The sequence below is a fragment of the Micromesistius poutassou genome (assembly GCF_964030765.1).
Source record: "Micromesistius poutassou genome assembly, chromosome: 13".
Classification (NCBI taxonomy): domain Eukaryota; kingdom Metazoa; phylum Chordata; class Actinopteri; order Gadiformes; family Gadidae; genus Micromesistius; species Micromesistius poutassou.
This window is the reverse complement of record NC_140283.1, coordinates 10,897,546-10,912,644: the sequence shown is the minus strand read 5'-3', so window position 1 is coordinate 10,912,644 and position 15,099 is coordinate 10,897,546. Positions and strand designations below refer to the sequence as shown.

General features: G+C 45.3%; 1 protein-coding gene across 1 annotated transcript in view; it reads right to left on the bottom strand.

Annotated features, from left to right (window-relative positions):
- The window catches only part of lrp5 (low density lipoprotein receptor-related protein 5), a 37,273-nt gene that overhangs the window by 4,863 nt on the left and 17,311 nt on the right, over window positions 1–15,099 (bottom strand). Inside the window, exons 12-28 of the mRNA XM_084476745.1 lie at window positions 11,327–11,543; window positions 10,136–10,289; window positions 9,894–10,029; window positions 9,541–9,785; window positions 7,625–7,809; window positions 7,328–7,476; window positions 6,905–7,082; window positions 6,092–6,288; window positions 5,501–5,709; window positions 4,764–4,954; window positions 3,861–4,070; window positions 3,347–3,472; window positions 2,731–2,967; window positions 2,004–2,114; window positions 1,145–1,372; window positions 618–760; window positions 125–222 (exon numbers count right to left, since the gene is read on the bottom strand). Of these exons, the coding sequence (XP_084332871.1) occupies window positions 125–222; window positions 618–760; window positions 1,145–1,372; window positions 2,004–2,114; window positions 2,731–2,967; window positions 3,347–3,472; window positions 3,861–4,070; window positions 4,764–4,954; window positions 5,501–5,709; window positions 6,092–6,288; window positions 6,905–7,082; window positions 7,328–7,476; window positions 7,625–7,809; window positions 9,541–9,785; window positions 9,894–10,029; window positions 10,136–10,289; window positions 11,327–11,543 (3,014 nt within the window). The remainder of the gene's footprint in view (window positions 1–124; window positions 223–617; window positions 761–1,144; window positions 1,373–2,003; window positions 2,115–2,730; window positions 2,968–3,346; window positions 3,473–3,860; window positions 4,071–4,763; window positions 4,955–5,500; window positions 5,710–6,091; window positions 6,289–6,904; window positions 7,083–7,327; window positions 7,477–7,624; window positions 7,810–9,540; window positions 9,786–9,893; window positions 10,030–10,135; window positions 10,290–11,326; window positions 11,544–15,099) is intronic.

Below are 15,099 nucleotides of genomic sequence, written 5' to 3'. Positions count from 1 at the left end.
TTTGAACTCATCTGCGGGATTGATCACGACTGAGGATTAGGAATTCTTTGCTTTGCCAAGTACCAAGGTCCGACTACACGTTCCAATGACGTGTGCCATGCTGATGCTTGTGTGCGTGTGTTACCTGTATGATCTGGTAGTTGACGGGCTATTAGAAGAGTAGAAGACCTCTGCATTGTAGAGGGATCGGTCAGTAGCAGGGGAGGGCGGGGGGTTCAGAATCTGTGCACAGAAAGAAAAATGCAAAATGGAATCAATTTACAGATCTGAAGCATCAATGTATTGTTTATTATATGTGTATAAAAAGCCAAATAGATTAGTTGCTTTAAATAGTCTATGGTAACAATTTAATAACAAAAATATTCATGAATTAACAAATTGAACATTACAATAATTGCAACTTCTTGCAAAAGATTATTTGCAGAATGGTTTTGTTTTTTGCATGTGTGCGTGTTTCTTTCTGTATGTGTGTGTGTGTGTGTTGGTGCGTGTGTGTGTGTGTGTGTGTGTGCGCGCTTGTGTTTGTGTGTGCACGCGTGTGTGTGCGTGCACCCGTGTGCATGTGGGCATGTGTGTGCGCTTGTATGTAAGTGTGTGTGTTTGCATGCACTGCATACCTGAGGATAGAAGGCTCCCTTGGTGGATGAGGAGCTGCTCGATGAGGCCCCGGTCACATGGTTCCTGTCGTAGAGAGGGGCTCCGCTGCTGCTGCTGCCCATCAGGCTGACCGAGCTCATGATGGACTTGCCACAGGCGATACCTGCACACACAAAAACAACCAAGTACACCTGTTTACAAAGATATCAGCACTACATCAGTTCGAATATAGTCTAAAGTGAGTCCGCACACACACGCTTGCTGCTTTTCTGTCCCTTTTTGTCACCTTGGGTGTATTTTGCAGAGCGCCCTGCTCACCTGAGTATAACAAAATTGCAATGCAGTGAGCCACAACTGTGATTAGGGCTCACTTCCAATAGTGACCACTTTAAACAAAGACGAAGCAGTGAACAAATCAAGTGTTAAATAAAAGGGAGACCAAAGCATTCTTAACAACCCTGTAACAATCAGACGTCCACCCAAACGTTGTGCATCGGTGGAGTCTAGCCTTTAGATTTCCGATGCGGGGCCCCCGGGGGCTGCCTACCTTGGTAGGTGCCGTGCTGCGAGGTGCTGGGGTCGATGAAGTTGAGCGGCACGTGGGGCGTGCCGCTGATGTACTCGTGGGGGAAGGAGCCGGTGGTGCCCTTGTAGCGGCGGCACACCAGGCGCTGGCACACGAAGTACACGATGATCACAAACACCAGCAGGATGATGGCGATGACCGGCCCGATGGTGGAGGAGCTGGAGGGCAGGTCGCTGGACAGAGGGGGGTCTGCTCATGGGGAGAGGGGACATTATGGAATAAGGGTCAATGTGAATGGATGCCTGTTTGTGTGCTCAGTGACCAGACAGCACAAGACAGACAGCACAAGACAGATAGCACCAGACAGACATGTAGACAGGGCCAGACTGACTGATAGACAGGACAAGACATACATAGAAAAAGACAGACAGACATGTAGGACCAGACAGACAAAAAAAAGACAGCACCGAACAGACAGACAAACAGAAGAAGACAGTAAGATAGACTACACTAGGCAAGCAGACAGACAGGCAGACAGACATATCTTTATTCAACCCTGAGGGGGAATTAATATGTTCCAGTAGTTGGGCTCATGCCATACCACTACACAATGTCAAGTGTACAGTGGTTTGATAAAGATATACTTTTACATTTTCATGTTTTCAGGATGAGGTATAAATATGCAATGCAAGTCCAATTGATAAAATATCAATGGCTGTTGTTTGATGTATTTATTGAAATAATTTCTAGTTAATTAATTGTTCTGGACTAAATTAGGGACCTGTATGAAGTTTAACACAATGGCAGTTTAACCCATAACATGCAGTAAATATGTCTCAAGGGCATTTTTTGTGATTTCACTGCATATATATATACATACCACAGCCAAGCTCATCTGAGCTATCCGTGCAGTCAGAGTATTGATCACACTGCTGTTTCTTGGTGATGCACTGGTTGTCCCCACAACGGAACTGGTTGAGAGAACAGATCACTGGAAGGAGAGAAGGCAGGGCAGTGGGTAAGAGTTTGTTCAACAGCAAAGTCTGTGGATAATGACCTTGTATTGTAAACATCATCCTCCATCTGCCCAACCTGAGCGAAACACAGAGAAACTGTCTGTGTACAAAGCAGGAGGGCAGGACACATAAAGGTCAATTAAAACATTGTTGTCTGGACTGGGTGTTGAATAGGTCATAACGCAAGGCTATGAATGGAGATGGGCCTTGATGTGTTTCTTTAAAGTGCTCGCCTACCCAAGAGCAGTGCCCAGCCATTTGAGGTCAAACAGTGTGTACAAAAAAAGACAACTTTGAACTTGAACTGAATAATGTACATAAGGCCCTACCAGCGCTAGAATGTGCCATCATGAATCCGATATGTTTCATTGTCAGTACTGCGCTGGTTCTAATTCAACTGAACGCTATCTAACACAAAGTGTGCACAAAGATAGATGGACGGAATTGTTTTCAAAACCTGTCTTACCCCACTTGATTCACCTGCTGCACACCTTCATTTAATTTGATTGTGGATGAAGTTGGTGTTGTGGCCTGTGTGTGTGTGTGTGTGTGTGTGTGTGTGTGTGTGTGTGTGTGTGTGTGTGAACTTACCATCACAGTCGAGTTCGTCCGAGTGGTCGGTGCAGTCGGGCTCCCCGTTGCAGCGCAGCGGGCCGTCCACGCAGCCGCCCTTGTCGCACTGGAACTGGGACTGCAGGCACACGGGGCAGCCCTCCTCGTCGCTGTTGTCGTCGCACTCGGCGAAGCCGTCGCAGCGCCACGCCTTGGGGATGCAGTCGATGTCCCCCGTGGAGCAGGTGAACTGCTCCGTGGAGCAGGTGGGGGGCTCTGGAGGGGGAGGGAGGGGTGGGGAGGGCGGGAGGCAGAGTGAGATACAAAGGCGGATGCATTTGAACCCGAGGGGGGAAGTGGTGTTTTGCTCTGATTTGCATTGTTTCCGTCTCTGTCTCTATCTTTTGCTGCTCTATCACAAAATTTCCCTCACAGGATATCTTAAATACAAATAATGAATATTAATGTTGATTTCAGCTTCTTTTAACAAATATGTCTCTTTGGCGACATTGTGAGTTAACCGGCAACTGGGTGATTATATTCTGAGAAAATAATCGATTTAATTTGATAAAAATAAAGAAAGTCTTTAATCTATTCAACCACAGAGGTTAAATTTGTTAGGCACTTTAAACAGCGGCCATCCTGAGGCTGTTACCTCCACAGTTAAGCAGGTCCTGCAGGAGCACCAGGTGCATGGGACAGGAGCAGCGCGGAGTCCCGTCACCCTTGGCGATGCAGATGTGAGAGCAGCCACCGTTGTCGCGGGAACATGGATGAGATGCTGGGAAGAGAGAAAAAACCACATTCACCGTTGTTGTCCGAGGTGTCAATAACATTGGCCCTATTTGCTCCTTCACGTGAAAGCTAGGATTGCTTCTTTTTCTGTTCTTTTTTCAGTCCTAACCATGAGAGAACCTTTGGCTTCAGCCCAGAAACACTCAAGGTCGACATTAGTCACTGGCTTGTAACGTGGTTTAAATGGGACGCTGATCGAGACAAATGTTGTTCCATGACATCTTGTCTCACATGCGCAGGAATCATCTTCCAGGATTGCACTTGTACATAATTTGAGCTGCCATCTTCAGTTGGTAATTATGTGTAACGATATCAGCAAAAGTAACCTCATGGCTGCGCAAAGCTAAACCTACGCTACGAGTATTGTTCCGTACCAAACTCCAGCGGGTCCATCTCCTCCACGGCGTGTATGGAAGTCAGGTAGGAGATGCGGCCCTGGATGCGGGTGCGCCTGTCTCCGCTCACTTTGTCCACCCTCTCGATCATCTGCTGCTGGCGGTCTATCCAGTACAGGTGGTCCCCCAGGATGCTGAGCCCCATGGGCTGCAGGATGTTGGAGTCCTGCAGGACGACACGATTGGCTCCTGGCAAGAGAGCGAGAGAAAGACCCAGGTGATACAGGTAACTGTGTGTACTATACAGGTGGAATTAAGAAAATCAACATGTTTTGCATTTTGAACTGAGTGAATGGTGGTGAATGTAAACAGCGAATGTTTCAATTTAATGAAGCCAGACCATACACCTCACTGTGTCATTTATTTAGCTTTTTATCTTATTTGATCTGAAGCTATAAATTGATACCTAAAGGTACACTGTGTTACATTGACACAGAGTTTAAAATGGGTACTGCAGTCCAACTTCCCAGGATTGGAGAGTTGCCTCCCCCCCTCCTCCCCAGACTTGAAGCTCACACAGGTTGCCAGGTTGGGGACACTAAACGAACACGAGGGCCAGACGAGCCAAGTGCAAAATAATATTGTGATAATAAAGAGAAACTAAGAAACTGGTCCACTATAAGTGGACCAGCGTATGGATTCATAAGCAATTTATTATTTATATTTTCAAATGTTACTCGTCTCTAGATTGTGTATCTAATTTAGTTGACATTATTTATCACAGGGAATTACATTTAATTCATAATTATATTATAATTTTTTATTATCTCATAGTATTCACATAAGCGTTTTACTGCTCCCAAACTATATTCAAACCTCAATGTGAAAAAGGTAATAAAGTTCAGAACATAAATCAACACCGAAGTGGAAGGCAGCATTTACCCGTGAGGTCACTGCTCTCGATGCGCTTGAGGTCAGCGTCCACCCAGAACAGCTTGGCCAGCTTGTTGTCCAGAGCCAGAGCCACGGGCCGGATCAGCCCTGTGGTGAACAGGGACTCCCTTTCCGTGCCGTCCAGGCTGGCCCCCTCGATCTTGGCCGAGCGCTCCTGCACCGTGGTGAAATACATGTACCTACCAACAGAGGGAGTGTCACCAGGGAACACACAGCATGGTAGACTGACAAATACACACACACACTTTTTTTAAAGTATTTTTAGGATCAACACCAAGGAGAGGGAGAGAAATCCAAAACAATGCATTGTAAAAAAAAAAGTATTCAATTTGTTATTCATTAAAAAGTAAAACTAAAGTTGATTTTAGGACTCATTTTTTTTATTCAGGCTGGTATTGCAGTTGTTTGTGCTCATGGCTAGGTCAAAGGCTTTCCAACATTTCTATGGGTTCTGTTTTACAAAAAATAACAAATAAAAATATTTTAAATTGTATATAAAGAGTAGATCCATCCACTGAAGCTAAAGGACTGTTTTCGAAATGTTGCGTCCAAAATCGAATTGAATCCTATATGAAGCGCGCAGAAAAAAACCCGGTGCCAATACATTTGTGCTCCGTTGAAACAACCTGATCCTATATCTTTTTCAGGGTCATGCTACAAACATCAACCGACTATCTCTGTGCTTTGTGCTTAAATAACTTAAGCTCCGGGATCCTTCTGCTCACCCTTTCTCGGCGTTGACCACGATGGCGCGGGGCTTGTCTGTGTCGTCCTTGAGGACCACGCCCACGGCGTGCCCGTCCATGCGCTGGGCGTTGATGGTGTTGGAGCTCTCGCAGGTCCAGTACACGTGGCGGCTGTATGCGTCCAGGCTCAGGTCGTGAGGCTGCTTCTCTGGCGGCTGGGCCGCACCCCCACTCACCACTGTGGACGACTGCAGGAAAGGAAGGCAAACACGCGGGAGTTATGCATCATATTATATATACACGTGGCAATTCATGTGTTCAGAGCTCTATCTGAATTATTGTTGTGCTTCATTTATTCATCATCCCTGTTTAGTAGACTTGCAGAAGTCTGAAGTCGTAGAAAAATATTTAGTTGCATGATTGGCCACTCTCTCACTGTTTTAGTGATTTCTGCTCTCACTCAAACCTAGTGATGGCAGCAAGACAAATAGCACTCTGCAATCTGCATTCTCCCAGGGGTCGCTTGTGGAGCTCTGATTGATTGACGCGGGGTAAGTCATTTGTCATCGACAAAGCAGGAATGTAGAGCACGTCTGTAGTTTTTTTCCCACTCCATCCACCGGTCAGTACCATGGTTCCGTCGTCGCGGGCCCGCCGGATGTTCTGCCGTCCGTCCAGCCAGTACACCATTCTGTCCAGTGGGTCGTAGCTCACGGCGCGGATGTTCTTCAGCACGTGGATGGGCAGGATGATGTCCGGGCTCTGCTCCCCCAGGACCATGCGGCTGATGCTCGACTTCTGGCTGAACAGCAGGAAGCTGGAGGGAGCTGCGGAGAGGGAGAGGAATCCAGAACAATGCATTGAAAAAAAACCTCAAGTAATTTGGTTATACATTAATAAGAAAAGCCAAAGCCGATTAATCAGCCAATCGCTAAATAGTTTGGTTTAATTTGATTATTGTGCGTCAGTTCCCTGTCTGTTCCACATTAGACAATACAACATGTGATTCAGAGGTCCCGATCCAATTAGATATGCAAGATCTATGCACTTAGAGCCTGTGTCCTATAAAAATGTTTTGAAAATATAAGAATGCTTAACACCAGAACCAAGACCAAAAAATAAAGATAACATATTCAAAGGGCAACATTGACCAATTGGTTGTTGTCCGTAGTTAGCCATCCCTTTAGCCAACACACCTACTTTTTAACTATAGTTACTGGGCAACTGTCATTATTTGCTAAAGAGTTATCAAAATAATGCTTGTGTAACATCAATTAATAGCTGACATTTTTCTGAAAAATTCTCAAACCAGTCCCATGATGTCCCCCATTATCCAAACAAGCTGAGAATAGTTTGCTCTCTCTTATGGATTTTCACTCCCAGATGCTTGCAGGCAGCACCTCTTTAATCCTGTTACCAGGGGATATGAACAGGGAGACCTACAGCTGCAGTTGTGCCGGTCAGAATCCAGGGTGTAGTGGGAGGCACAGCGGCACTGGGCACCGGCGGGTGTGGCCAGACACAGATGGGTGCAGTCTCCGTTGTTCAGGGAGCAGTCGTTGGCTCCGTCCTGCCTGGACGAGTGGAACACCAGGATATCCAGCATCAACTCCAGCTGGCCCTGGGGAAGGGGATGCGATCATATGTTCTCAATACACTTTCTACGCATTTGGAGTTATAAAAGGCTCTTTCGTAGGGAGGAGAAAAATTCATTGCACACTAGTTAACTAATCTTCAGGCGTCTATTAATTAGCTGTCCTGAAGAAAGCTACAGGATTTCATCTGAGCTCTAGGCCTTGCCTCCCGCAAGGAAACCTTGAGACACACAAGGGGGAGCTAAATAAGGACCCAGAGTGGGCTCCTCACCTGCAGCACCACAGTGCGGTTGAGTCCGCTGCGCTTGTCCGCTCGCTCGATGCTTCGCAGGTTGAAATCGGTCCAGTAGATGAAGTCCCGATACTGGGTCAGACCGAAGGGCTGAGGGAGTTCATCCACTACGATCTCCCTCTGAAGACCTGCAGGAGAGCCAGAGCCATTAGAGACTCATAACCATGCTGGAAGACATGGAAACCAAAACAGCAAGAAAGAAAACGGCGCATGTGAGTGTGTGTGTGTAAGTGAGTATGTGTGTCAGTGTGTGTGTGTGTGTGTGTGTGTCAATACCCTGCATGTTGGTGCTCTCGATCATGCACGTGTCCAGGTCGGTCCAGTACAGCCGGTGGTCCAGGTAATCTATGGTGAGTCCGTTGGCCCGGCCCACTTTATCCACCAGGGTCCCGATGACGCTGCCATCCATGTATGCCCTGGCGATCCGCGGCCGCCCGCCCCACTCCGTCCAGTACATATAGCTAGAGGGAGGAGAGAACAAATTGGTTTATTTCTTTCTCACGTCTTAACCAAGACATTTGTCCATTAACATTAACGTTTAATTTTGTTTTGATTCCAAAAGTGATCGGGATTGGGATCAGGGAATGATAAGCAAGACAGTTACTCTGTGTGTGTATATGGTGACTTTAAATGTGTGTGTGTGTGTGTGTGTGTGTGTGTGTGTGTGTGTGTGTGTGTGTGTGTGTGTGTGTGTGTGTGTGTGTGTGTGTGTGTGTGTGTGAGAAAATGCCCCAGGGTGTATGTGTTGACAGCTCAACATAATGACATCTCCTGGAATAACTTCATGACACCTGGATGAGTTACACACAATGATTATGCAGCAAATTCACACACACACACACACACACACACACACACACACACACACACACACACACACACACACACACACACACACACACACACACACACACACACAAACACGTATACACTGTTTCATATCTGAAACATTGGACCTTTTTATAATAGAGGTTGGATTGAAAAAAAAACCTGCATTCCACTAGGGTGACACAGCTACACTCTAGTTACTTTATCCTGCCCGAGAGAGTGAGGAGGCAGACAAATGAGGTCATAGCGTCATGAGGTAAGACATTAAATGCAGGTGTGGTGTGACTACAGATGGTGCCATTGTAACAGCTCTGTTTATACAACTTGACTTAGCTGTGAATTACTGCCTTCCCGTTTTTCCACCCCCATGAGTACCTCATAGCTACCAGATTAGTTCAACCAATAAAAATGTAGATCCATAAAACCAGGACACAATCTTACTAGTGACACACAGCTGGAAAGTGTGGTGGTGTGCCAGTTATTACATGACAATATACACCACTCTGAATGTACAAAGAAAAGGAGTTGTTTGGCAGCTTAATTTTCTCAACCTTTTCATCACAAGGCCTATTTTGGAGTTTTTTTCAGAAAATAACATAAGTAAATAGAGTATATTCCCACAACTGCAAGGGTTATAATATTTTATCTTCGAACCAAAAGAAAGATAACACCTGTGATTGAGATTGTTGTGCAAGTGTAATGATCAAGGTGATTAAAGCGGAGTGAATAAAGCTAGATCACTCACAGCATAAGCGTAAGCATATTTGATGCCAATAAAGTGAGAGCAAGTAGAGCAAAGATAGATAAGTCTTAGTAAAGGAAGGTTTGGGCGACATCTCTAAATAAATCAATAAATCCAATGCGCAATTGACAATATAAACTTGATGAGACACAAACCTTTGCTAAAAGCTAAACCCTCACAGTTGCACCATACGGCCACCAGATGGCGATGAAGAACGTGTGTTCTAATCTGAGGCATATCCTCTGAAACCCTCTCTTATCTACTATAGATTGATTGTAAACACCATGTTTAGCAGCAAAATGGTGCCCAGACACTGGCTTATAAGTTCACGATGGTTTTATGTGATCATGGACAAAAACAACAAAGGTAAGACATCCTTTTTGGTTGTAAAATGAAAGTGGTTGTTCTTGATTGGTTTTGCCTCTAGTTCGGCAAGTTTGAGCTACAGAGGGATATGGTCTCAGCTTCATATGATATAATATTATTAAACTTCTTATATTGTTTGGGTTGGAATTGTTTTTCGTCATCAATTGTCCACCACGCTTAGTGTTCCATTGATAGCATACAGAAAAATATATTTTATATGTCAACCCATAGTTGTGTGTCCATCTGGATGCCTTACCCATTGGCTGGATCCAAGGCTAAGGATCGTGGGTTGTCCAGTGAGCGTGGGTTCTCCAAGTCCTTGCACACCAGAACCTGGCGGTACTGGCCATCGAGCCGGGCCACCTCGATGCGGTTTGTACCCGTGTCGGCCCAGTAGATGTTGCGGCCCATCCAGTCCACGGCCATCCCCTCCGGGTAGTCCAAGCCAAACTCAATGACGTGCTCTAGAGAGCTGCCGTTCATGTACGCTCTGCTGATTGTCTGTGGGACGGATGACGAATGGGAATTTTTAAGGAGGATATTGTAACACACAAAGTTTACATCGAGGTACACTCTCTGTGTGTTAAAGGAGTGAAACACACAACCCACCTTAGACTGGATATCTGTCCAGTATATTCTGTTCTCAGAGACGTCAAAGTCGAGAGCCGACGCCTCTTTGACTCCGGTCAGAGGAATAGCCACATCATTACTGTTGGTACCCAGTGATATACTTCTAATACTATCCCTGGAAAGACACACATTTACACACATTAAAGCAGACCATTGGGCTACATTGATTTATACATGCGTCTACATTGTTTGATGATGAGATAATGATGAGGTAATGGCACCTGTTTGTGAAGAGCAGGAACGCCTCGGGCACCACGCAGGTCTGCAGGTCTGACAGCAGCTCCAGGCCCATGGGGCAGGCACAGCGGGCCCCTTGGGCGTGCCAGAAACACAGGTGACTGCAGCCTCCATTCTCAGCTGCACAGCCGTTAGTACCTGAACAAATCACACAAGTCAGGAATAAAAATTCCCTTCATTGCAATGAGGTACTTGTTATGGACAAATTTTACCTCTTGCATTTGTTACCTTTTGTTAATAATAAAAAAGTCCCTGCTAAGGGGGTAGTACTTCCAAAAGTATAGGAACTGTGGGACTGAACAAACAGTTTTTTGTTCACTTTGACATGCAGGAAATCACACAAAGTGCTCTTATGGCATCTATAGCGGTAAACTACATTTATAGACATATAATTATCGCTATCTGTTATATGTATTGATCATTCATCTCGACAGCAGTTGGCACTACAAGCCAATGTTTACTTGCACTGGGGGACGTGACTTAAGGTTGCTTTTGATCAAATTCACAGTTGTATCAACAGCAACAGTTCCCCGCAACAGTTTTGTTCCGTCGAAAGAGAGATAGCCTACTTTTAGTTATCGAACTGAGAAACCTCAAAAACTAAACTCTCCAAAACATGGAGGCATTAATTAAAACCCAATTATCATAATCTGCCCTTCGCTACACCAATTTACGGATGGATAAAAATCCAACTCCATAACAATTTAATCCTTAAATAGATTGGATATTTTGATGAAAATACCTCCATACTTTCATCAAACTATCCAAAGTATTTAGAGGATTCAATTGTTACACTCGTATTCACTGACTATATGAGGTTGAGGGTTGAATCCATCCTTCTTTAACACTGCTGCGATGTTTGGAAAATGCTGCATATTCACGTCGTAACTGATGCCGTAAGTGATGCCCTAACTGATGCTATAACTGATGTCGTAGTTGTAACTGATGCCATAACGGATGCCGCAACTGATGTGAATGTTTGACACAATTTTGTTGTTTAAGGGGCCTTCATTTCCCCAAACCTTCGGGGGTCATTAGGCCACGGAGGAAAAGTGTAGCAGCAGTCGCCTCATAAACAGGTGGCCATTGCTGCCGCTACAAATGTAGAAGAAAATGGGCAGATTCATTGAACTGACAGTGTCCATCCTCCACCTCCTCCTCCTCCTCCTCCTCACCATGTGCCTCGGTCACTTTGGTGGCCTTGAGGCCCATCAGGTCGGGCAGCTGGTCAATGATGATCTCCCTCACGGCCGTGGCCTTGTGCACCCGCTCGATGCTGCGCCGCTGCCAGTCAGTCCAGTAGATGTAGTCACCCAGCAGCGTGAAGCCAAAGATATGGGGCAGCTTGTCCTCCAGCAGGGTCAGTCTGTTGCTCCCGTCCACATTGATGACCTGGAAGGGGATGGAGGAAGGGATGGTCAGAGCAGGTTACCCCAGAATAGGACGGATAACATTCATCCGCCATGCTCCTTCCACAGTTGTGATGAATGGACACTGGGGGGCCGGTCTAAAGGAGTGAATTAGTTATGGGGAGGCCCATAGTTATGGGGAAGCATAGTTGCATTTAGGCAAGAGAAATAGCTGAGTGTAGATTGTATCCAGATTAAAGATGATTGATAATAGGGGGCCAGGAATCGTGGGATCGTAATGAAAGTAGGCACATCACGGTGACCATTAATGTGGCCCTCCTGCGTATCGTTAAGCATGCATGATGTCACCCATGCATTTTGCCAACCACTCATTTTGCCAAATATGCATGCCACCAACCATCAACAATAAAATGAAAACAAAACCTTGACATGATACCCTGGAATCTGACACTCACACATACACACACGTGCATATTGTTCCTATTAACCAATCTGACATTCAAGAGCCTGACTTCCTATCCTGTGTCTTTCAGCTTTGTCTATGCATCTGCCTGTGTGTGTGTGTGTGTGTGTGTGTGTGTGTGTGTGTGTGTGTGTGTGTGTGTGTGAGAGAGTTGCTATTGAGAGGGCTACAATTACGGCCTGTGCCCATTTCTCCCCTGAACCCTGCAGTCTGTGCAGGGTTCGACTGTGAGACTAAAGACACTGCCTTTTATTTTAGCCCCTCAGCAGCACACGCGTCACCATATGTGCATGTATGCTTCAGCTACAGTATTTTGTGTTTTATAGTGTTTCACTACGAGATCCTGACTTCTCATATGGATGAAGAAAACAATGCACATCATATTGCATGCCCATACTGGTTCTGGTGTCAAAATTTAGTAGTGGATTGGTTGTCATTACACTTTCATTACACATTATGAAATTCTGCCAATGTATAGATCCATGCATGATGCTTTCTCTTCAGCCAGCTCAAAGCAATGCGCGCCACCGTAACATGCTGCATGTTTCAACAAAGGTTTGCAGAGGCATGAGCACCAACAATGGGAACACACAGACAGACATATAACCTGCTAGCCAAGAGAAAAAAAGAAAGAAAGAAAGAAAGAGGGGGAGGGAGGAAGGAGAGAGGGTAACATTAGCAAGAGGGGGTCAAGGAAGGAAGGGAAGAGGGAGAAAATAATAGGTTAACTTAAAATTAAGTAAACTAAATAGAAGGGCCCAGAGTAGTTGAAAGATATGGAATGAAGAAAAGTCCAGAAAAAAGGGAATAGAAGTTGGGTGGCAAACAATTTGAAATTGAAAGAGAGAAGCAGAAAAGGGGTGTGTGTGTGTTATGTGTGTGTGTGTGTGCGTGTGTGTGTGTGTGTGCGGAGGGGGTGCGGAAGGCACAGTAACGCATGGCTACCAACAGACAGTGGATTCTCTGTTCACAACACACACACACACACACACACACACACACACACAAACACACCCACACGCACACAAACAATGTTTCAGAGATTTATTGCAAACCGGAACATTAGGATTTGTCATAAATTCCATGAACTAGACGTCCTCCCTTAATTCTTAACTATTATTGGCAACTATTTTTGGTGAAAAATATATATATATATTATTTTGTTACCCTTTAAATGACAGAAGAAAATCAATAATACCTCCTGCTCCCCCAGCTCCTCCTGCTCTCCCTGCTCCTACTGCCCCTACTCCTCCCCCAGCTCCTACTCCTCCTACTCCTCCCCCAGCTCCTCCTGCTCCCCCAGCTCCCCCAGCTCCTACTGCTCCTCCTGCTCCCCCAGCTCCTCCTGCTCCCCCAGCTCCTACTGCTCCTACTCCTCCCCCAGCTCCTGCTTCAGCTGGGCCTCTGGTCCAGGGGAAGGAGGGGGTTCCTGATAGATTTTTTCCCCCTGTTTCTTTATTTTGCAGAGGAGGGGGTTCCTTTGCAAAATAAAGAAACAAGGAAAAAAACCTATTCATTTATCACAGTGACACAATTAGACATGGCCATCCCTGTGAAAAGACGGCCGGGTGACGCCTTTTCTCTGCCCTCTCCTCACTCTGCTCTCTGCCAGCTTTTTCAGAAAGAATTATGCGGTGGGAGACCGAATCTGGCTCCTTTATGTTGTATTTTGCGGTGTGAGAACGTCTTGTTTTTGATGGGCTGAGAGGTATGAAAAGGGGAGACAAAAAGGCAGAGAGACAGGGAAAGAGAGAGAGCGAGAGCGAGAGAGATAGAGAGAGAGAGACAGAGAGTGAGAGAGAGAGAGAGAGGGGATGGGGCGGGCCGATAAACAATGAAGTCCACATCTACACAGGGAGAAGTCAGACCCTTGCAGGACAGTTCACACACTGACACATGAGTGCACACACACTACTACACATAACTAAATACCAAGTCACAGCCAACCCAACCACCAGAGAAATATGTATGCTGGTTCACACACAGTTCGTTTCAGTCTAAAGATAAAGCTTCAGGCCATCTGTAGCTTTTCAAAAGAAACAATATCAAAACTCAAGCAAGGGACATAAACTTCCAGAAATCTCCACAAATCCATATATATACTGTATATATAAAGGTTTTGTGGAGACCATCAAATCATACTCAAGATGAGTATGATTCTCAACTTTCTTGAAACAGTCTTGAATATCTCCAGATGTATTTTCAAACTTAAAGAAAAGTTTAAGTGACATTCAAATTCAATCAATTCTTATTTGTTTCGTCCAACATATGCTTTTACCATTATTGAAAATGTGAGTATTTAAATAAATGCAATATGAACCTCCCAAATAACCGCAAGCGACTCTTTCCCCTCAGTTCACAAAGGCAAGAAGCAACATTGGCCAGATAAAACTCCAGGATCAGATGATACTGTTGACACATCCAACTCTGACAGTACGTTCAAATTCCTAGCTTGGAATCTAGTCAAAAGGAGCACTCGTATACGTAGCATAACCAAAAACTGAAAAAACCTACATGAGAACTACTAGTGAGTCAGAAACGTTGTTTGTGACGATGCTTGTTTAGTCTGCTGTGGCACTGTTAATATTGTCTCCGTGTGTGGTCCGAGTGGTGTTACAGCCACTACAGTTTCAATGTGAACCAAGTTGTGTTTACATAGCAGAAAGACAATCAAGCAATGTTGAATGTCACCAGCCCGACAAAAAGGGGAAAGAAAATGTGCAACGAGCAGTTGTCTCGCGAAGCAACATCTTCCCTCCGCATTAGAGGAGACGAGGAGAGCGAGAGAGCTGATGTCCAAATGAGAGTCACAGACACTGCTTTGTGTTTTCTTACAGCGCGATGGAGACATGGCAGGAGACTGTGGAAACTCTGAGCAATGACAAGGTGTTTTTTGGCATTTTTTCCATCCTGAGTGCCTTACCTACACACAATCTCACACAAGCGCACATGCACACAGGCACACAAGCATTTTTGAAAAGGTTAATACACTTATAATGACAACAACAGGCTGGACTAAATATTTTTTGTCAGCTTGCCAAAATGTGTGTGTGTGTGTGTGTGTGTGTGTGTGTGTGTGTGTGTGTGTGTGTGTGTGTGTGTGTGTGTGTGCGAG